This window comes from Rissa tridactyla, unplaced genomic scaffold (genome assembly GCF_028500815.1).
Source record: "Rissa tridactyla isolate bRisTri1 unplaced genomic scaffold, bRisTri1.patW.cur.20221130 scaffold_747, whole genome shotgun sequence".
In the NCBI taxonomy this organism is placed as follows: Eukaryota; Metazoa; Chordata; class Aves; order Charadriiformes; family Laridae; genus Rissa; species Rissa tridactyla.
In genome coordinates, this window is record NW_026529964.1 from 1 (window position 1) to 23153 (window position 23153).

Genomic DNA, 23153 nt, shown 5'->3' on the forward strand with positions numbered 1-23153 from the left:
CCTCACCCCCCCCATCATCCCTCCCATCCCCCCCATCGTCCCCCGTATCACCCCCCGTCGCCCCCCCCAATCACTCCCCCATACCCCCGTTGCCCCCCCCGCCACCTCCCCCTCGTCCCCTAGCCCCCCCCATCACCCCACATCACCCCCCCCAGTCATCCCCCCTCCAGCAGCCCCTCCCCACCCCTCCCTTGACCCCCCTCCCCCCCCATCACCCCTCTATCCCCCATCACCCCCCGTCGCCCTCCGTCGTCCCCCCCTATCGCCCCCCCCACAACCCCCCCCACTCCCCATTGTCCCCCCATAACCCCCATCACCCCTCCATCAGCCCCACATCCCCCCCTCCCATCACCCCCCCATCTCCCGCCCATCACCCCCATCATCACCCCCCCATCAGCCCCCCACAACACCCCCCAATCGCCCCCCCATCGTCCCCCGTCACCCCCCAATCGCCCCCCCCATCACCCTCCCTCATCCCCCCCCCATCGTCCCCCATGAATCCGCTATTGCCCCCCCCATCACTTCCCCATTGCCCCCCATCACCCCCCCACCATCACCCTCCCATTGGCCCCCGTGAACCCGCTATCACCCCCCCATTGCCCCCCATCGCCCCCCTCAATCGCTCCCCCATCGCCCCCCCATCCCCCTCCCAACACCCCCCCCTACAGCCCCACATCATCCCCCCAGATCGTCCCCCCATCATTTCCTCATCACCCCCCCCATGACCCCCCCATTGCCCCCCCATCGCCCTTCATGAACCCGTTATTGCCCCCCCCCCCATAACCCCCCCCCATCACCCCCCCCCTCACCTTCCTCCTCCTCCTCCTCTTCCTCCTCCTCCTCCTCCTGGCTGTCCCCCCCGGTGCCGTGGGGCTGGTATGGCCAGGGGGGGCCGGGGGGGGGCTCGTAACGGGGCCCCCGGGGCCGGTGGGCGAAGGGGCGTCGGGGGTCCTCAAAATCCTCCCCCTCGTAGCCCACGGGGGGGGCGTAAAGGGGTCCCCCCCCCCCGGGGGGGGCCGTATCCCCCCGCCGCCGCCCCCCCCCCGAAGCCGTAGGGGTCGTAGTCGGAACGCAGGCCCGGGGGGGGGCCCAAGGGGGGGCCCCCGAAAAAGCCGGGGCCGTAAGGGAGGCCATAAGGGGGGGGCGAAGTCAGGGGCGTATTCGTAGGCGGGGGGGGCGCGGGGGGGGCCATAGCTGGGGGGGCGCAGCACGTTGCAGAGGAGCTCGAAGTCGTCTGGGGGGGGGAGGGAAGAAGGATAAGGTGGGTTTTGGGGGGGCCCCCCCCCATGTAACCTCGTGGGGGGGGGGGATTCCCCATCATCTAGGGGCTGCAAGGGACACTCCCCTCCCACCAATGGATGGGGGGGCTACAAGCATCCCCCCCCTCACTGGGGGGGGGCTGTGGGGTGCAAAGGGGTCCCTATAATTGGGGGGGGGGCTATAATGGACCCCCCCCAATCTATGGGGGGACCTATAAGCACCCCCCCCATAACTGGTGGGGGGCTGTGGGGGTGCAAAAGGGTCCCCATTATGGGGGGGGGGACTATAAGGGACCCCCCCCATCACTGGGGGGGGCTGTGGGGTGCAAAGGGGTCCCTATAATGGGGGGGGGGGGGCTACAAGGGGTCCCTTCATAACTTGGGGGAGGCCTTTAAAGAACCCATTGGTGGGGAGGGAGGGGGTCGGGGGGGCCGTTTGGGGTGCAAGGGTGGGGGGGAGATCAGAGGAGGGTCCCCACATTGCCGGGGGGGCGGGGGGGGTGCCAGTTGGGGGGGTGGGTGCAGGGTGCCTACCCCAGGGCTGCCATGGGGGGTCCCTGCAGGGTGGGGACGGGGGGGGGTGTCAGCCCAGCACCCATTGGGAAGGGGGGTCCGGGGGGGGGTTTTGGGGTGCGGGGTGGGTTAGAGGGTCCCCATATTGCTGGGGGGGGGCGGGGGGGGGTGCCAGTTGGGGGGGGGGGGGTTGGGTGCAGGGTGCCTACCCCAGGGCTGCCATGGCGGGTCCCTGCAGGGTGGGGAGGGGGGTGGCAGCCCGGCACCCATTGGTGGGGGGGGGGGGGGGTGTCGGGGGGGGGGGTTGGGGTGCGGGGGGGGGTCGGGGGGGGGGGGTTACCTGAGTGGCGGGCGGGGCAGAGGGCGCAGTCCATGCCCCAGGCCTGCCCGTAGAGGCAGCAGCACTCGGTGTAGGTGACCTGTCCCTGCAGCCGGGGTCTGCCGCACACCAGGTCTACCCCCACCTCCTGCCAGCACACCGCCTGCGCCGCCTCTGCCGGGGGGGGGGGGCACCCTCAGGATTGGGGGGGTACACCCCCCCCCAACTCTATCCCCCCCCCGGGGTGGGTGCGGTGACTCACCCAGGAGGGTGTCGTTGGCCACGCAGCGGCGCTGGGAGGCGTCCAGGACCAGCGGGGGGGGGGCAGGAGCAATAGTAAGAGCCCACCGTGTTGACGCAGCGGCCCCCCAGGCAGGGCTCGGCCTCCGCCGCCCCGCACTCGTCGTTGTCTGCCGGGGGGGGGGGCAAGGTCACGAGGTCAAGGTCATGGGCGCGAAGGTGAGGGAGGGGGCAGGGAGAAATGCGCGGGGGGGGGAGGCGGCAAGGTCACACAGTCAATGGGAAAAAGCGGGGCAAGGTCAAAAGGGGTCTAGGTCAAGGGCACGCAGTCAATGGCAAAGGTCAAAGGGGGGCCAAGGTCACACAGTCAGTGGCAAAGGTCAAAGGGGGTCAAGGTCAAAAGCACATAGTCAATGGCAAAGGTCAAAAGGGGGGGCCAAGGTCACACAGTCAATGGCAAAGGTCAAAGGGGGTCAAGGTCCACAGTCAATAGGAAAAGGTGGGGCAAGGTCAAAAGGGGTCAAGGTCGAGGGCACATAGTCAATGGCAAAGGTGAAAAGGGGGTCAAAGTCACACAGTCAATGGGAAAGGTCAAAGGGGGTCAAGGTCAAGGGCACACAGTCAATGGCAAAGGTCAAGGGGGGTCAAGGTCACACAGTCAATGGGAAAAGGAGGGGCAAGGTCAAAAGGGGTCAAAGTCGAGGGCCCACAGTCAATGGCAAAGGTCAAGGGGGGTCAAGGTCACACAGTCAATGGGAAAAGGAGGGGCAAGGTCAAAAGGGGTCAAGGTCGAGGGCCCACAGTCAATGGCAAAGGTCAAAGGGGGGCCAAGGTCACACAGTCAATGGGAAAGGTCAAAGGGGGGGTCAAGGTCAAGGTCACACAGTCAATAGCAAAGGCGGGGCGAGGTCAAAGGGGTTCAAAGTCAAGGTGGGGCAAAGGCGAGAGGGGGGAGGGGTCAGGGTGAAGCAGGGGGCAAGGTCAAGGTCACCCCTGTCAAGGTCATGGTCAAAAGGTCAAGGGGCTCAGGGTGCAACGGGGGCAGGGAGAGGGGTCAAGGTCAATGTCAAGGCAACAGGGTCAAGGGCAGGGGAGGAGGGGGCAGGGTGAAACGGGGCGAGGGGAGGGAGGGGTCAAGGTCAAGGTGGGGTCAGGGGAAGCAGGGTCACGGTGATGGCAGAGGTCAAGGTCAAGGCAGGGGTGAAGGGGAAGCAGGGGGTCGGGGTGCAGGCAGGGGGCCAGGGTGCGGGCAGGGTGCAGGCAGGGGGGTCAGGGTGCAGGCAGGGTGTCGGGGGCACAGACAGGGTGTCGGGGCGCAGGCAGGACGCAGGCAGGGTGCAGTCAGGGGGGTCAGGGTGCAGGCAGGGGGTTGGGGCGCAGGCAGAGTGCAGGCAGGGTGCAGGCAGCGGGTCAGGCAGCGGGTCGGGGTGCAGGCAGGGCACAGGCGGAGGGGGTCAGGGTGCAGGCAGGGGTTGGGGTACAGGCAGGGTGCAGGCAGGGGCTCGGGGCGCAGGCAGGGGGTCGGGGTGCAGGCAGGGTGTAGGCAGGGTGCAGGCAGGGGGTCAGGGGCGCAAGCAGGGCACAGGCGGGGGGGGTCAGGGTGCAGGCAGGGGGGGTCATGGTGCAGGCAGGGGGTCAGGGCGCAGGCAGGGCGCAGGCAGGGCGCAGGCAGGGTGCAGGCAGGGGGTTGGGGCGCAGGCAGGGCGCAGGCGGGGGGGTCAGGGTGCAGGCAGGGCGCAGGCAGGGTGCAGGGAGGGGGGTCAGGGTGCAGGCAGGGCGCAGGCAGGGCGCAGGCAGGGGGTCAGGGTGTGGGCAGGGTGCAGGCAGGGTGCAGGCAGGGGGGTCAGGGTGCAGGCAGGGGGGTCAAGGTGCAGGCAGGGCGCAGGCAGGGCGCAGACAGGGGGTCAGGGTGCAGGTAGGGCACAGGCAGGGTGCAGGCAGGGGGGTCAGGGTGCAGGCAGGGCGCAGGCAGGGCGCAGGCAGGGGGTCAGGGTGCAGGTAGGGGCACAGGCAGGGTGCAGGCAGGGAGGTCAGGGTGCAGGCAGGGCGCAGGCAGGGCGCAGGCAGGGGGTCGGGGTGCAGGCAGGGTGCAGGCAGGGCGCAGGCAGGGTGCAGGCAGGGCACAGGCAGGGGGTCGGGGTGCAGGCAGGGCGCAGGCAGGGCGCAGGCAGGACTCACCCACGCACTGCAGATGCTCCTGCTCGTAGTAGTAGCCGCTGGGGCAGTAGCAGCTGAAGCCGGGGGGCGGCGTTGAGACAAACCCCCCCCCGGCAGAGCTGGGGGGCGAAGAGCCCGCACTCATCCACGTCTGGGGACAGGGATTGGGGGGGGGTGTCACTGGTGGTGGTGGGGGGGGGGAGGACACCCGGGGTTTGGTGTTGGGGGGGGGGCACAGCGGGTGGCACTCACCTGCCGGGGTGCCCTGGGGGACCGTCGGCCGCCCGGCCCGGCCCGTGGGGGCAGATGGCGAGGTGCTGGGCTGGGGGGGGGACGGGACACACGGGGGGGGGGGGGACACACGGTGTGTGTGGGGGGGGGGGGTCACCCCGACCTCTGCACCCCGAGACTCACCCTGCGGCCCCGCTACCCGACCCCCCCCCCCCGCCCCCCCCAACACTCCATTCCCTAACGCCCCAGTGCCTCCCTCCTGCACCCCAAGCCCTGCGCCCCCCCCCCAATCCCACCCCCTGCACCCCAACCCCGGCCCCTGCCCCCCAACACCCCGACCCTGCAGCCCGATGTCTGCCCCTGCACCCCCGATACCTGCCCCTGCACCCCCCTTCCCAGCCCCTGCACCCCAATCCCAGCCCCCTGCACCCCAATCCCTGCTTGTGCAATCCCCACCCCTGCACCCCAATACCTGCCCTGCACCCCAATGCCTCCCTGTGCACCCCCCAATCCCACCCCTGCACCCCAGTTCCTGCCCCTGCACCCCAGTACCTCACCCTGCACCCCGATATCTGCCCCTGCAGCCCCCTCCCCAGCCCCTGCACCCCAACACCTGCCCTGCACCCCCTCCCCAGCCCCTGCACCCCGATCCCTCCCTGTGCACCCCCAATCCCACCCCTGCACCCCCCAATCCTGCCCCTGCACCCCGATCCCAGCCCCTGCACCCCAATCCCACCCCTGCACCCCCTCCCCAGCCCCTGCACCCCAGCACCTGCCCCTGCACCCCAATGCCTCCCTGTGCACCCCCAATCCCACCCCTGCACCCCCTCCCCAGCCCCTGGACCCCAACCCCAGCCCCTGCCCCCAACCCCTGCCCTTACCCCCCCCTTGCCCCCCCCCCAAGCCAACCCCAGCGCACCCCACGCCGAGTGCCGAACCCCCTCCCTCCCTCCCCTCCCCCCAAAAACCTGGGGGCTGCCCCCCCCCCCCCCAAAGTGGGGTTCGGGGGGGGGGGGAGGGGGGGGGGTCCTACCAGTGCCGGGGGGCGGGCAGGGGGGGCGCGGGGCACTGGGTGCCCCAGGCCCAGCCCAGGCTGCAGCAGCATTGCTGCTGGGTGACGTTGGGCGCCAGCACCCCGCAAGCTTTGGTGAAGCAGGAGGCGGCGGCGGCGGCGCCGTGGGGCTGGAGGGGGTTTTGGGGAGCCGGGGGGGGAGGCCCACAGCGCCCCGTCACGGGGTCGAACTCCTGCCGGCTGTCGGGGCAGAGGCAGAGGAAGGAGCCTTCGACGTTCTCGCAGCGTTCGGCCCCACACACCCCACGGAGGGTCTCGCATTCGTCCACATCTACAGGACGCAAGAGGGTTTTTTGGGGTTTTTTTTTTTTGGGGGGGGAGGTGGGGTGGGTGGGGTGTCGTGGTGTCCAGTCCCCCCCCCCCCCCAACTTTCCCCAACAAGTCCCAGCCGTACCCACGCAGTGGTGGCCACGGCGGGCGGTTTCGTAGCCCGGGTCGCAGGCGCACTGGAAGGAGCCGGGGAGGTTGTGGCAGGTGGCGTGAGCCCCACACAAGGTCTCGTTGGCGCATTCGTCCACGTCTGAAAAACAGGGGGCGGAAAGAAGAGGGGGGGGTTTTTTTAGGGGGTGGGGGTGGGGTGGCCATAGGGGGCCATAGGGTGGGTGGCCACCACCCACCCCCAGCGTGGTGATGGGAACGCCCTGGTGGGGGGGTTCCCCCGCTCTGCACCAGGGGGCGGGCCCTTGGCGTCGCCGTGCCCCACGGAATGGCCCTTGATGTGCCCCACGGAATGGCCCTTGGTGTGCCCCATGGAATAGTCCTTGATGTGCCCCATGGAATGGTCCTTGATGTGCCCCATGGCATGTTCCCTCTGCACCCCATGGGATGTCCCTTGATAGACCCCATGGAATGGCCCTTGATGTGCCCCATGGAACGGTCCCTCTGCACCCCATGGAATGCTCCTTGATGCGCCCCATGGAATGGCCCTTGATGTGCCCCATGGAACGGTCCCTGATGTGCCCCATGGAATGGTCCCTCTGCACCCCATGGAATGGCCCTTGATGGGCCCCATGGCATGGTCGCTCTGGTCTTCTCCACCCCATGGCACAGTCTTGGCTGTCCCCCGTGGTGGCTCTGCTCCCCTGTGCCCCACGGCACGGTCCCTGCTGCCCTCCTGTGCCCCAATGGCATGGTGCCCCCGGCCCCCATGGCACGGCCCCTGTCCTGTCCCCCCCCCGTCGCCGCTGTCCCCACACCGGCACCCACCGACGCAGTCCCCGCCGTCCCCGGCCCGGTAGCCGGGCTGGCAGTCGGTGACGCAACGGTAGGAGCCGGGGACGTTGTCACAGCGCTGGGCACCGCAGAGGCTGGCGCCGTACTCCTGGCACTCGTCCACGTCTGCGGGGACAAGGTGGTGGTGGGGGGGGACACACACACGCCCCCGGGGCCAGCCGGGGGACACGGCAGGTTGGGGACACTGGGGACCTCCCAGCCCCATGCCCACGCTGGTCCCCATGGCCATCCCGTGCCTGTCCCGCATCCATCCCAGTTGCTCTGTCCATCCCAGTCGCCAAGACCATCCCAGTCCACATCCCCATCCTGGTCACTGTGCCCATCCTGGTGCCCACGCCCATCCCAGTCCCCACGTCAATCCCAGTCCCTGTGCCCATCCCAGTCCCCATCCAGGGCCCCAGGACCATCCCAGTCCCCTTGACCACCCCAAGTCCCCACGGCCATCCCAGTCCCCGTGCCTGTCCCGTGTCCATCCCAGTTCCTCTGGCCATCCTGGTCCCCATGCCCATCCTGGTGCCCATGACCATCCCAGTGATCCCAGTTCCTCTGTGCTCATCCCAGTCCCCGTGTCCATCCCAGTCCCCGTGTCAATCCTGTTCCCCACCCCAAGACCATCCCAGTCCCCGTGACAATCCTGGTGTCCATGGCCATTCCAGTTCCCTTGACCACCCCAATCCCTGCGCCCATCCCGGTCCCCACGCCAGTCCTGGTCCCCAAGACCATCCCAGTCCTTGTGCCCATCCCAGTCCCAACGACCATTCCAGTCCCTGTGCCCATCCCAGTCCCCGTGTCCCCGTGCCCATTCCGTTCCTCATGTCCCCATGCTCGTCCCAGTCTCTGTGCCCATCCCGGTCCCTGTGTCCCCACGTCCATCCCAGTCCCTGTGCCCATCCCAATCCCCGTGTCCCCACGTCCATCCCAGTCCCCGTGCCCATCCCCGTCCCCGTGTCCCCACGTCCATCCCAGTCCCTGTGCCCATCCCAGTCCCTGTGTCCCCACGTCCATCCCAGTCCCCACGTCCATCCCAGTCCGTGCCCATCCCAGTCCCCGTGTCCCCATGTCCATCCCAGTCCCCACGTCCATCCCAGTCCCTGTGCCCATCCCGGTCCCTTTGCTCATCCCAGTCCCCGTGCCAATCCCGGTCCCCAAGAGCATCCCAGTCCCCGAGACCATGCCAGTCCCAACGCCCACCTCGGTGTCCGCGCCCATCCCAGTCCCCGCGCCCATCCCAGCACCACCCAGCACCCACCGACGCAGTCCCCGCCGTCCCCGGCCCGGTAGCCGGGCTGGCAGTCGGTGACGCAACGGTAGGAGCCGGGGATGTTTTCGCAGCGTTGGGTGCCGCAGAGGCTGGCGCCGTACTCCTGGCACTCGTCCACGTCTGCGGGGACAGGTCACCCTCGGTGCCAGCCCGGCGGGTCCCCCCGGCCGGGGCCCGTCCCCTCCCCAGGGCGGGCGCGAGCGCCCTCACCCTGGCACAGGGCCTTGTCGGCGTCGGTGCGGAAACCCGCCGGGCACTGGCACTCGAAGGAGCCGTCGGTGTTGGTGCAGCGGCCGCCCTCGCAGACCCCCCCGCGCTGGCACTCGTCCACGTCTGCCAGGGGACACAGGGTGAAGGGGGGCAGAAATGGGGCAGGGAGGGGTACGGGGACCGAGAGGGGCACAGGGACTGGGATGGACGTGGGGACACAGGGACTGGGATGGGCACAGGGACTGGGATGGACGTGGGGAAACAGGGACTGGGATGGGCACAGGGACTGGGATGGACGTGGGGACACGGGGACTGGGATGGGCACGGGGACTGGGATGGACATGGGGACACGGGGACTGGGATGGGCACGGGGACTGGGATGGACGTGGGGACTGGGATGGACGTGGGGACACGGGGACTGGGATGGGCACAGGGACGGGGATGGGCACAGGGACTGGGATGGACGTGGGGACACGGGGACAGGGATGGGCACAGGGACTGGGATGGGCACAGGGACTGGGATGGACGTGGGGACACGGGGACGGGGATGGGCACAGGGACTGGGATGGGCACGGGGACTGGGATGGACGTGGGGACACAGGGACTGGGATGGGCACGGGGACTGGGACGAGCATGGGGACATGAGGAACGGGATGGGCACGGGGACACAGGGACTGGGATGGGCACGAGGACTGGGATGGATGTGGGGACACAGGGACTGGGATGGGCACGGGGACTGGGATGGATGTGGGGACACAGGGACTGGGATGGGCACGGGGACTGGGACGAGCATGGGGACATGAGGAACGGGATGGGCACGGCGACACAGGGACTGGGATGGGCATGGAGATCTCATGATGGGCACGGGGACCACGATGGGCACAGGGACCATGATGGGCACGGGGACCAGGATGGACATGGGGACCATGACGGGCATGGGGACCAGGATGGACACGGGGGTCATGGCGGGTATGGGGACCATGATGGCCATGGGGACCAGGATGGACACGGGGACCGGGATGGACACAGGGACCATGATGGACGCAGGGACCATGACGGACACGGGGACCATGACGGCCATGGGGACCAGGATGGACACGGGGATCATGATGGACACAGGGGTCATGACGGGCATGGGGACCAGGATGGACACGGGGACCGGGATGGACACGGGGACCATGATGGACACGGGGGTCATGACGGGCATGGGGATCAGGATGGACATGGGGACCATGACGGGCATGGGGACCGTGACGGGTGGGGGGCGGGGTGTCGCCCACCGGCGCAGGCGGTGCCCTGGGGGGTGCTGGCGTAGCCCTGGGCGCAGAGGCAGGTGTAGGAACCCTCGGTGTTGAGGCACTCGCCGTGGGGGAAGCAGAAGTCGCCCTCCAGGCACTCGTTGACGTCTGCGGGCGCGCGTCATCTGTCAGGGTGGGCGTGGGAACCACGGTGCCACCCCCAGGGTCGTCCCCACTCACCGGCGCATGGCGCGCCGCCGGCGCCCGTCCGGTAACCGTGCCGGCACTCGCAACGGAAGGAGCCCTCGGTGTTGACGCAACGGCCTTGGGGGCCGCAGGGGGAGCCCACCGCGCACTCGTCCACGTCTGGGGGACAGGAGGGTTTAACGGGGCGGGGGGAGGTCCCCGTGGGGAGTTCGGGGGGGCCCCCTGGGGGAGGAGGAGCCGGTGGGGGGGTACCTGTGCAGCGGCCACGGTGCAGCTGGAAGCCTTCGCGGCAGGGTTGGCACTGGAAGGAGCCCGGGGTGTTGACGCACTCTTGGCCGGGACACGCCAAGTGGTTCTCGCACTCGTCGATGTCTGCGGGGGACGGAAAGGTCGGGTGTCGGCACGATCAGCCCATGGCGCAGTGACCCCATGGCACCGTGAGCCCATGGCACGTTGACTTCGTGGCATGGGGACACCATGGCATGGAGAGCCCATGGGACGGTGAGCTCATGGCACGGGGAGACCATGGCGTGCTGACCCAACAACATGGGGAGATCATGGCACATTGACCTCGTGTCATGAGAAGACCAGGGCATGGTGATCCCATGGGATGGTGAGCTCATGGCATGGGGAGATCATGGTGTGGTGACCCAATGACATGGTGATCCCATGGGATGGTGAGCTCATGGCATGGTGGCCCAATGGCACAGGGAGATCATGGCATGGGGACCCCCATGGCATGGTGATCCCATGGGATGATGAGCTCATGGCACGGGGAGATCACGGCATGGTGACCCAATGGCACGGGGAGATCATGGCACGTTGACCTCATATCATGAGAAGACCATGGCATGGTGACCCCATGGGACAGTGAGCTCATGGCATGGGGAGATCATGGCATGGGGGGATCACGGTGTGGTGACCCAATGACATGGTGATCCCATGGGATGGTGAGCTCATGGCATGGGGAGACCATGGGATAGTGACCCCATGGGATGGGGAGATCATGGCATGGGGAGATTGTGGCATGGGGAGATCATGGTGTGGTGACCCAATGACATGGGGAGATCATGGCACGTTGACCTCATGTCATGAGAAGACCATGGCATGGTGACCCCATGGGATGATGATCCCATGGCATGGGGAGACCATGACATGGTGACCTCATGGCATGGGAAAATCATGGTGTGGTGTCCCCAAGGGATGGTGACCCCATGGTATGGTGACCCCATGGGACGGTGAGCTCATGGCATGGTGTCCCCAGGAATGGCGACCTCAAGGAATGGTGACCTCATGGCACGATGACCCCATGGCACGATGATGACCCCAGGCATGGAGACGCCATGACATGGTGACCTCATGGCATGGGGAGACCATGGCACAGTGACCCCATGGGCAAGGTGACCTCATGGCACCATGACCCTGTGCTACGGTGACCCCACGGAACGTTGACCCCAAGAAGAGCGACCCCCATGGCACGGTGACCCCATGGCATGGTGACCCCCCACCACGATGACCCCCATGGTGGCACGGCCTCCCCCCCCGTCCCCCCACTCACCCTCACAGGGTTCCTCCGGCGCCATCCCCCGGTAGCCGGCGGGGCAGGCGCAGCGGTAGCCACCTGGCAAGTTCTCGCAACGCCCATGGGCGCAGGGCGGGGGGCTCTGGGCGCACTCGTCCACATCTGCGGGGACGCGGGGAGGGCTCAGGTCAGCCGAGGACCCAGACGCCCGGAGGGTGGGGGTTGGGGTGTGGGGGGGGGGTGACACCCACGTCCCCGCTGACCTTGGCAGTCGGTGCCGGCGGCGCCGGGGCGGTAGCCGGGGGAGCAGAGGCAGCGGTAGCTCCCCACCGAGTTCTCGCAGCGCCCGTTGGGGCAGGGCCGGGGGCTGCGCCGACACTCGTCCACGTCTGGAGAGAGCACGGGGTGGGGGGGGTGAGGGGGGGGGACTGGGTGGGTGGGGGTGGGTGCCCGGAGTTGGGGGGGTGGGTGTATCCGGAGGGGTGGGTGCATGGAGAGATGGATGTCCAAAGGGATGGGTGGGGTCGCGGAGAGATGGGTGCAAGGAGAGATGGGTGGGTGCATGGAGAGCTCAATGGGTGCCCAGAGGGATGGGTGGGGTCATGGAGAGATGGGTGCATGGAAAGATGGTTGGGTGCATGGAGAGATGGGTGCATGGAGAGCTCAATGGGTGTCCAGAAGCATGGGTAGGTGCAAGGAGAGATGGGTGCAAGGAGAGATGAGTGCTTGGAGAGCTCAATGGGTGTCCAGAAGGATGGGTGGGTGCATGGAGAGATGGGTGGGTGCATGGAGAGGTGGGTGCATGGAGAGGTGGGTGCATGGAAAGACGGTTGGGTGCAAGGAGAGATGGGTGCATGGAGAGATGGGTGGGAGCATGGAGAGCTCAATGGGTGTCCAGAGGGATGGGTGGGTGCAAGGAGAGATGGGTGCATGGAGAGATGGGTGGGTGCAAGGAGAGATGGGTGGGTGCATGGAGAGCTCAATGGGTGCCCAGAGGGATGGGTGGGTGCATGGAGAGGCGGGTGCATGGAGAGATGGTTGGGTGCAAGGAGAGATGGGTGCCTGGAGAGCTCAATGGGTGTCCAGAGGGATGGTTGTGTGCATGGAGAGGTGGGTGCATGGAGAGATGGGTGGGTGCGTGGAGAGATGGCTTCACGGAGAGCTCAATGGATGTCCAGAAGAATGGGTGGGTGCATGGAGAGGTGGGTGCATGGAGAGCTCAATGGGTGCATGGAGAGATGGGTGCATGGAGAGATGGTTGGGTGCAAGGAGAGATGGGTGGGTGCGTGGAGAGCTCAATGGGTGTCCAGAGGGATGGGTGGGTGCATGGAGAGGTGGCTGCATGGAGAGCTCAATGGGTGCCCAGAGGGATGGGTGGGGTCATGGAAAGGTGGGTGCATGGGAAGATGGTTGGGTGCAAGGAGAGATGGGTGCCTGGAGAGCTCAATGGGTGTCCAGAGGGATGGTTGGGTGCATGTGCAAGGAGAGATGGGTGGGTGCGTGGAGAGCTCAATGGGTGTCCAGAGGGATGGTTGGGTGCATGGAGAGGTGGGTGCAAGGAGAGATGGGTGGGTGCATGGAGAGATGGTTGGGTGCAAGGAGAGATGGGTGGGTGCGTGGAGAGCTCAATGGGGTGTCCAGAGGGATGGAGGTGGGTGCATGGAGGGATGGGTGTCCGTAGGAACGGGTGGGGGTCGTGGAGAGATGGGTGCCCGGAGTGACGGGGTGCATGGCGAGGTGGGGTGGGCGCGTGGAGACCCGCGTGGGTGCCCAGAAGGGTGGGTGGTGGGTGGGGGACACCCCCCCTCCGCCCCCCCCCCCCCCGCCATCGCTCACCGATGCAGTGGGTGCCCTGGGTGCTGAGCCAGAAGCCGGGGGTGGCAGAGGCAGGTGTAGCCGCCCTGGCGGGGCACGCAGCGCCCGGGGCCGCACACCTGCGGGTTCCACTCGCACACGCCTCCGCCGGGCCCTGCGGCGGGGAACGCGCACACGCCTCAGCAGCCGCCGGCGCGTCAGCGGCACCAGCCGGCGGGGACACGCGTCGCCCCACCAGGCGGCAAACCTCACGCGCCCGCACACGTTTAACGTGACACGTGACGCGTGCGACCCCGCATGCATGCACACGGAGACGCGTGTGACATGCGCAACCCCGCGTGCAGGCACATGGACACGTGTCTGACATGCGCAACCCCATGTGCCTGCACACGGACATGCGTGTGACATGCGCGACCCCGTGTGTGTGCACATGGAGACATGTGTGACATGCGAAACCCCGTGTGCGTGCACATCGACAGGCGCATGTGACATGCGCGACCCTGTGCGCATGCACACAGACACGCATCTGACATGCACGACCCCGCGGTGCAGGCACATGGACACGTGTCTGACATGCGCAACCCCACGTGCTTGCACAAGGACACGCGTGTGACATACATGACCCCATGTGCGTGCACATGGAAACGCGTGTGACATGCGTGACCCCACGTGCATGCACATGGGCACGTGTGGGACATGCAAAGCCCCGTGTGCATGCACACGGACACGCGTATGACATGCGCAACCCCACGTGCATGCACATGGACACGCATGTGACACGCGCAATCCCGCGTTCAGGTGCATGGACACGCGTGGGACATGCACAACCACGTGTATATGCATGCAGACACGCGTGTGGCATGCGCAACCCTGTGTGCGTGCACACGGACACGCACGTGACGTGCACGAACCCATGTGCGTGCACACGGACGTGTGTTGACGGTGCGCGACCCCAGGCGCGTGTACAAGGACACGCGTGTGACATGCGCGACCCCACGTGTGTGCACACGGACAGGCGCGTGACGTGCGCGACCCCGTGTGACGGCGTCGTCACCTGTGTGTGCAACCGCGCACACGCATGTCCATCGCGCACACGCGTGTCAACCGCCCACCTGTCCCCATTGGGACCCCCCCCAACACACGCTTCCCCCCCCCACCCCCCGCCAACCCCTACCTGTCCCCGGCCCTTGGCGTGTGGGGGGAGGGGTCCCAGCAGCCCCACGGTGGGTCGCGGCACCACGATGACCTCGGGGGCCGGGGGGGGGCCCTCTGGGGGGCCAGCGGGGGGGGGGCCTCTGGGGGGCCAGCGGTGGCCTGGTGGGGACGGGGTGGCAGCCGGGTGCTGGGGGGGGGGGCCTGGCCGCCGTTCCTCCTGCCAGCGGGCTGCGGGGGGTTGGGGGGGGGGGTGTGTGTGTGTGAGGGACCCCAGCAGGGTGCTGGGGGGGGGTGGGGTGTGGGGGGGGGGACACACAGAGAGGTGGGTGCTCACGGGTGGCCGAGGGGGGGGGGGGCGGCGGTGGCGGCGCGGGGGCGGCCCAGGGGGACGCGGGCCAGATCCTGCCCCAGGTACCGGGTGTCGTAGCGGAGGTCGGAGGCGGAATAATGGTAACCGGGGCCGGCCGGGCAGATCTCCTTGAACCCCTCTGCAATGGGGGGGGGGGGAGTGGGGGTGTAAAATTATGGGGGAGGGGGGAGGTGACCCCCAAATCCGCACCCCAACCCCCCACCCCCCCCCCCCAGGGAGCACCCGAGGGATGCAGGGTGCTGGGAGGGGCACCCATGTGCCTGGGGAGGGGACCCTAAGTGGAGGGGGGGTGGAAATCTGAGGCGGGGGGGGGGGGTAAATTTGGGGGGGGGGGGGGGATTCAAGGAGGGGGGGGTGACCCCTAAATCCATACCCCAGCACCCCCCCCCCCCCCAGGGAGCACCCGAGGGATGCAGGGTGCTGGGAGGGCACCCAGGTGTCCCGGGGAGGGGGGCGGGAGGGTGGAAGCACCCAGGCGCTGGGGGAGGGGTTCCCAAGGGTGGGGGGGGGGGCATCTGAGACAAGGCCGGGGGGGGGGGGAGGGGTGTCACCCCCAATGTGGGCCCCCCCCCCCCCCCCCATTTTTGCTCCCCTCGGAGCCTCCCCATGGACGTGGGGCGGTGGGAGAGCACCCAGGCGTCCGGGTGGGGGGCACCCATGTGTCTGGATTTGGAGGGGGGGGTCGGGAGGGGGGGGTCTGACCGGAGCCGAAGGGGGGGCAGCGGAGACAGGCCCCCCCCCCAGGGCCTTGCCGACGCGGCTGCAGCAGCAGATCTGGCGGGTGATGTTGCGCAGGGTGGGGAGGGGCGCAGCGTCCCTCCCGCAGCACCCGGTAGCAGGGACCCCGCGCCTCCGAGATCACCTGGTGGGCTGGGGGGGGGATGGGGGGGCACAGGGAGGGGGGGGGGAAGGGGGAGGGGGTGAGGGCTGGGGGCGCTGGACACCCCCGTCCCATCCCAGTCCGTCCCATCCCATCCCAGTCCATCCCATCCCCATCCCATCCCAGTCCATCCCCATCCTATCCCCATCTCATCCCATCCTATCCTAGTCCATCCCCATCCCATCCCATCCCAGCCCCCTCCCATCCCATCCCAGTTCATCCCATCCCAGTTCATCCCATCCCATCCCATCCCACCCCATCCCATCCCATCCCTGTCCCCATCCCACTCCATCCCGTCCCATCCCATCCCAGTCCCTCACAGTCCCTCCCATCCCATCCCAGTCCATCCCTGTCCATCCCCATCCATCCCATCCCTGTCCATCCCCATCCATCCCACCCCATCCCACCCCAGTTCATCCCACCCCGGTTCATCCCATCCCTGTCCCCATCCATCCCACCCCATCCCATCCCAGTCCATCCCATCCCCATCCATCTCCATCCCATCCCAGTCCATCCCATCCCCATCCATCTCCATCCCATCCCAGTTCATCCCATTCCCATCCATCCCATCCCATCCCATCCCCGTCCATCCCATCCCATCCCACCCCCACCCCATCCCATCCCATCCCAGTCCATCCCATCCCCATCCATCTCCATCCCATCCCAGTTCATCCCATTCCCATCCATCTCCATCCCATCCCATCCCATCCCCGTCCATCCCATCCCATCCACCCACCCCATCCCATCCCATCCCAGTCCATCCCATCCCCATCCATCTCCATCCCATCCCAGTTCATCCCATTCCCATCCATCTCCATCCCATCCCATCCCATCCCACCCCATCCCACCCCACCCCATCCCATCCCATCCCATCCCACCCCCACCCCATCCCATCCCCATCGCATCCCACCCCACCCCATCCCATCCCAGTCCATCCCATCCCCATCCATCTCCATCCCATCCCAGTTCATCCCATTCCCATCCATCTCCATCCCATCCCATCCCCGTCCATCCCATCCCATCCCATCCCATCCCATCCCACCCCACCCCATCCCATCCCAGTCCTTCCCATCCCACCCCACCCCATCCCATCCCATCCCATCCCAGTCCATCCCATCCCCATCCATCTCCATCCCATCCCAGTTCATCCCATTCCCATCCATCTCCATCCCATCCCATCCCATCCCATCCCATCCCATCCCATCCCATCCCATCCCAGTCCTTCCCAGTCCATCCCAGTCCATCCCACCCCATCCCATCCCATTCCCATCCATCCCATCCCATCCCATCCCCATCCATCCCATCCCACCCCACCCCATCCATCCCATCCCATCCCATCCCAGTCCCTCCCAGCCGTGCTCACAGATGCAGCTGGAGCGGGAAGCATCCAGCAGGAAGCCGGGGGGGCAGAGGCAGGCGAAGCTGCCCCGGGTGTTGGTGCAGAGCCCGTTCCGGCAGAACCCCCCCCCCCGCGCACTCATCCACGTCTGCGGGGGGGGACACACACACACACCGGGGGGGGGGTGGGTGTCAGACCCCCCCCCCATCCCATTCCCCACCCCCCTTCCCCCCCCCCCCCAAACTCTAGGGGGGAACATGGGTGCTGGGGGGGTGGTTTGGGTGCTGGGGGCGGGGGGGGGGCGGATGGGAGTGCTGGGAGGTGGGGGGACATGTGGGTGCTGGGAGGGGGGGAAATGTGGGTGCTGGGGGGGGGGCTCAGTGGGTGCTGGGGGGGGGATTTGGGTGCTGGGGGGGGACATGTGGGTGCTGGGGGGCAAAATGTGGGTGCAGGGAGAGAGATTTGGGTGCTGGGGGGGGACACATGGGTGCCTGGGGGGGGCAAAGGTGGGTGCTGGGGGGAGTCTCAATGGGTGCTGGGGGGGGATTTGGGTGCTGGGGGGGGGGATTTGGGTGCTTGGGGGGGGACACGTGGGTGCTGGGGGGGGGATAAATGGGCGCTGGGGGGATGTTGGGGGGTGGCAAAATAGGTGCTGGAAAGGGGGGGTGGGTGCCGTGGGGGGGGGGGCAAATGTGGGTGCTGGGGGGGGTGTTTATGGGTGCTGGGGGGCTCAATGGGGTGGCCCCCCCCCCGACTCACCCACGCAGGACCCATTGATGCTCTGGAAGCCTTGGGGACAGGGAGCATCCCCTTGGGGCAGCTCTGGGGGGGGGGGGTGGGGGACAGAAAAAAAATGAGACACCACCCCCCCCCAACTCCTGGGGGGGATGTGTGTGTCCCCCCCCCTCCCCTTCCCCCCCCCCCCCCCCCAAAAAGTGTCCTTACGGGGGTGGCCGTGGCAGGGCTGGCACTCGTGGACCCCCCAGGCCAAGCCGGCCCCCCGGCAACAGACGTCCTGGGTGCGCAGCCCGGGGAGGGGGGAGCTGCACTGCAAGGGGGGGGGAAGGGGGGGGGGGGGGCGGGGGGGTAGGTGTGGGACACCCCCCCCCCAAGCACCCAGCACCCCCCCCCCCCCCCCAGCATCCACATCACACCCCCCCCCCGGCACCCAAATCCCATTTTCAGCACCCAAATCCCGCTCCCCCCCCACCCCAGCACCTAAATCCTCCCCCCCCCCCCAGCACCCAAATCCCCCCCCCCCCAGCACTCACATCCCCCCCAACACCCACATTTTCTCCCCAGCACCCATTGCCCCCCCCCAGCACCCATTTGACGTCCCCTCAGCACCCATTGCCCCCCCAGTCCCCCCATTCCCCCCCAGCACCCAAACCCCCCCCGCACTCACATTTCCCCCCCCCAGCACCCACATTCCCCCCCCAGCACCCACATTTCCCCCCCCCAGCACCCATTGCCCCCCCAGCACCCAAACCCCCCCCGCACTCACATTGCCCCCCCCAGCACCCAAATCGCCCCCCGCACTCACATTTCCCCCCCCCAGCGCCCCCATTTCTCCCCCCCAGCCCCCCCACTCCCCCCCCAGCACCCATTGTCCCCCCCCAGCACCCACATTCCCCCCCCAGCACCCCAAATCCCCCCTCGGCACCCACATTCCCCCCCCCCAACCCCTACATTCCCCCCCCTCCAGCACCCAAATCCCCCCCCAGCACCCACATTTCCCCCCCCCAGCCCCCATTTCCCAACCCCCCCGTGCCCCCCCGCGGGGGGGGGTGTGTGTGTGTGTATGTGTGTGTCTCACCTCGCCCCCCCCCCCGCAGCGTTCGGAAGCAGTAGCCGTAGTCCCCCCCCTCCTCGGCGGGGGCCACCCGGGGGCTGCTCTGGGCCAGCACCCGGTAGGGGGGGGGCCGGGGGGGGGGGCGCTGGGGGCCGGGGGGGGGGGGTCTCGTGGGCCGCCCTCCCCCCCCCCCCCCCGCACCCGCTCCACTTGGTGGATGGCGACGGGCGCCTCGGGGGGGTGCTGGACGTGGATGCTCACCAGGGACTGCGCACCTGGGGGGGGGCACGGGGGGGGGGGGGGCGTGTGTGTGGGTGCTGGGGTGGGGGGGGGCAATGGGGTGCGGGGGTGGGGTGGGGGAGGGCAAAATGTGGGTGCTGGGGGGAGAAATGGGGAGGCTGGGGGGGGAAATGTGGGTGCTGGGGGCGGGATTTGGGTGCTGGGGGGGGGGGGGATGTGTGAGTCCTGGGGGGGGCAATGGGTGCTGGGGGGGGGGACATGTGGGGTGCTGGGGGGGGGGATTTGGGGTGCTGGGGGGGGCAATGGGTGCTGGGGGGGAGCAATGGGTGCCGGGGGAGGAGGAAATGTGGGTGCTGGGGGGGGGGATTTCCGTGTTGGGGGGGTGATGTGTGTGTCCTGGGGGGGCAATGGGTGCTGGGAGGGGGAAATGTGGGTGCTGGGGGGGGGATTTGGGTGCCGGGGGGGGGATGTGTGAGTCCTGGGGGGGGCAATGGGTGCTGGGGGGGGAAAATGTGGGTGCTGGGGGGGGGATTTGGGTGCCGGGGGGGGATGTGTGAGTCCTGGGGGGGGCAATGGGTGCTGGGGGGGGAAAATGTGGGTGCTGGGGGGGGGATTTGGGTGCTGGGGGGGGGGGATGTGTGAGTCCTGGGGGGGGGATTTGCGTGCCGGGGGGGGATGTGTGAGTCCTGGGGGGGCAATGGGGTGCTGGGGGGGGGGACATGTGGGTGCTGGGGGGGGGATTTGGGTGCTGGGGGGAGGACATGTGGGTGCCGGGGGGGGCAATGGGTGCTGGGGGAGGGAAATGTGGGTGCTGGGGGGGGGATTTGGGTGCCGGGCGGGGATGTGTGAGTCCTGGGGGGGGCAATGGGTGCTGGGGGGGGGAAAATGTGGGTGCTGGGGGGGGGGGACATGTGGGTGCTGGGGGGGGGGATTTGGGTGCTGGGGAGGGAAAGTGTGGGTGCTGGGGGGGGGGGGGTGCGGGGGGGGAATGGGTGCTGGAAAGGGGATTCGGGGTGCCTGGGGGGGGGGCCGACATGTGGGTGCTGGGGGCAGCACCCATTCCTCCCCCCCCCCCCCCCCAGTTAAAATCCGGAGTGACCCGTGGGGGGGGGGGGGGGGGCGCCTCCTCACCATCCTCTTCCTCCCGGTGGTTGGCCAGGGGGGAGGGTGTAGACGGAGCGGGTGAGGGCTTGGGGCCCCCCCCGGGTTGTCGGGTTTGAAGTGGGGGGGGTGGGGGGGGGGTGGGCCCACCCCCCCCACCACCCACCCCCCCCCCGCCCGGTCCCCCCCCCTCCCTCCCCGCCGCGGGTGCCGTTGGCGGGGAGGGTGACAGAACCTGCCGGTGAAGTGGGGGGGGCACAGGCAGGTGTCGGGGGCGGGGCGCAGACCCCCCCCGTTGCGGCACAGCAGGGGGCACACGACTGCAAGGCAAAGTTTGGATCGGGGGGGGCACCCCCAATATCAAGGCGGGGCCCCCCCCCCCCCCGAAAAACAAATCTGGGGGGAAGATGCAGGATGAAAAAAAAAAAAAAAAAAAAATTTAAAAAAAAGGGGGGGGGGCAGCAGCCGGATGGCTGGGGTCTTCACACCCCCCCCCCCCCATCCTTGGGATGGGGGGGGGGCAGTGGGGAAGGGGGGGGGGGAATGGTGAGGGGGGGGGGCAATGGGGAAGGGGGGGGGGGGAATGGTGAGGGGGGGGGGCAATGGGGGGGGGGGTGTCCCCCCAAATCCATCCAGAAGAGGGGACCCAAGTGTCTTGGGGGGGGGGGACGGGGGGGGACGAATTGGGGGGGGGCGGGGGGGACACCCCAAGTGTCTGGGGGGGGGGGGCACGGTGGGGGGGGGGGGGGTATCCAGGTGTTCGGGGCGGGGCACCCAGGCGTCCGAGTTGGGGGGGGGCCCCCAGGATTTTGGGGGGGGGGGGGCACCCAGACGTCTTGGGGGGGGGGGGGGGGAGGGGACCCGCGGGGGGGGGGCCAGACCCAGGCGTCGGTGATGGGGCGGGGGGGGGGGGGCATTGGGGGGGGGGGGCACCCAAGAGGCGTTTGGGGGCGGGGGGGGGGTATGGGGGGGGGGGGCGGGGGGGGGGCCCCGCGCGGGTTCCGCTGCGTTCCCGGGGGCCCCACTGTTTATTTTGTCGAATTCCCGGGTTTTTTGTTGTTTTTTTTTTTTAGTTTTTTTGTTTTTTTTTTGTTTCCAAGCGGGAACGATGAGGTCATCGGGCGCCGCGCGCGCGTGGGAGGGGGCCCCACCTTCCACCCTCACCCCCCCCCCCCACCCCCCCCCCGCCCCCCGCCCCAGCGCCCCCCACCCCCACCCCCCCCCCCCGCAAAGCGGGTGCTTTTGGGGTCCCTGGGAGTTTTGGGACACCCCCCCCCCATCTCCCCAAAAGTTGAGGGGGGGGGGGGGCAGGTGCACCCAGAGCACCCCCCCACCCCCCCCCCCCCGGCCTGGGGGGGGGCCCTGAGCTGGGGAGGGGGGGGCTCTAAACCTCCTTGGTCTACCAGACCACCACCACCCCCCCCCCCCCCAGGGTTACGAACCCCCCCGTCACTCCACCGGACCCCCCCCCGGGGGTCCCCGTTCTCCCCCCCCTCCCCCCCCGGGGGTCCCGACCCCCCCCCCAATTTACTGGACTCACCCCCCCCGGGGGTCCCAGACGCCCCCCCCCCCCGCCGCCCCCCCCCGCTTACCGGACGCCCCCCCCCCCCGGGGTCCAGGACGCCCCTCCCCGGGGGTCCCGACGCCCCCCCCCCCCTTATTTACTGGACCCCCCCCAAGGGTCCTGGATGCCCCCCCCCGTTTACTGGGACCTTCCCCCCCCGGGGTCCCAGACGCCCCGCCCGGGGTCCCCACCGGCCCCCCCCGCTTACCGGAGGCGCCCCCCCCCGGGGGGTCCCGACGCCCCCCCCCCCCCCCCCATTTATCGGACCCCCCCCCCCGGGGGTCCCGGACGTCCCCCCCGTTTACTGGGACCCCCCCTTGGGGTCCCAGACGCCCCCCCCCCCCGGGGTCCCCCCTCGCTTAACCGGACCCCCCCCCCCCCCCCGGGGTCCCGACGCCCCCCTGCATTTACCGGACATCCCCCCCCCGGGGTACGGAGACACCCCCCCCCCCCCCCCCCCCCGGTGCCCCCCCCCCCCGCACTGACCGAGGCGGAAGCCGCTGTCCCCGGGGGGGGCGGCCGCCTCTCCAGGGCGGTGGCGTTGCCCCCCCCCCCGTTGGCAAAAGTGAGAGCAGCGCGACCGGCGGAACAGCGGAGGCGGCAGCGGGGGGGGGGTGAAGAACAGGCGAAGGGCGGGGGGGGGGTGTATCCCGAGGGGGGGGGGAACCGGGGGGGGTCCCGGGCACCGGCAGCGCCAGGGAGCGCGGCGGGCGGCGGCGGCCAGGAGCAGCGCGGGGCCCATCACCGTCGCCTCGAGCCCCCGGGGCGGAGGAGGCGGGGACACGGCGGGGGGGGGGGGGGGGGGGGGGGCACGGGGAAGGGGGGGGGGGACACACACACGCACACCACGACCCGCCCCGGGGGTGGGGCTCGGCGGTGGGACACCCCCCCCCCCCCCAAATGCAAACCCACCCCCCTACCCCCCCCTCGGGATCCCACGGCGGGGCCCCGCCGGGGGGGGGGGGGGGAACACATGGGACACGGAGTGAGGGGGGACACGCGGGGACACAGAGCGGGGGGGGGCCACACAGCGAGAGGGGGGGGGGGACAGGACACGGCGGGGGGGTCCACGGGGGGGGGGCACACCCACAGCGGGGGGGGGGCACAGGACACACAGCGGGAAGGGGGGACCCGGGGGGGGGCCACACGGGGGGACAGAGGGAGGGACACGGGACATGGGGGGGGGGACATGGGGGGGGGGGTGACCCGGGGGATAGAGCCGGGGGGGGGGCGGACACGGGACACGGCGGGGGGGGACCCCGGGGGGGGGGGGGGCACACGGGGGACAGAAGGAGGGACACGGAACATGGGGGGGGGACACACGGGGGGGGGGCCACGGGACACAGAGTGGGAGGGGGGGACACGGGGGGGGGGGGGCCACACAGCGGGGGGGGGGCCCCAGGACACGGAGGGGGGGGGGGACGACACGGGGGAC

At 69.3% G+C, this 23153-nt stretch overlaps 1 protein-coding gene across 1 annotated transcript; it reads right to left on the reverse strand.

The window, feature by feature from the left end:
• Positions 1-822: 822 nt before the first annotated feature.
• On the reverse strand, positions 823-20269 carry LOC128903914 (latent-transforming growth factor beta-binding protein 4-like; the record flags this gene model as incomplete). Its single annotated transcript, XM_054187801.1, is given in 36 exon segments — positions 823-1005; positions 1007-1141; positions 1143-1234; positions 2113-2265; positions 2354-2414; positions 2416-2501; positions 4510-4573; positions 4575-4639; positions 4741-4768; positions 4770-4810; positions 5753-5777; positions 5779-6062; positions 6186-6311; positions 6998-7129; positions 8274-8405; positions 8496-8618; positions 9776-9901; positions 9974-10099; positions 10193-10312; positions 11499-11624; positions 11726-11851; positions 13299-13338; positions 13340-13431; positions 14452-14478; positions 14481-14660; positions 14774-14920; positions 15505-15544; positions 15547-15606; positions 15608-15672; positions 17046-17154; positions 17156-17169; positions 17781-17843; positions 17967-18071; positions 18844-18951; positions 18954-19088; positions 20185-20269. Coding segments are annotated over 36 exon segments (3624 nt in total), but the record flags the coding sequence as incomplete, so codon positions are not given.
• Between the last annotated feature and the right edge of the window lie 2884 nt (positions 20270-23153).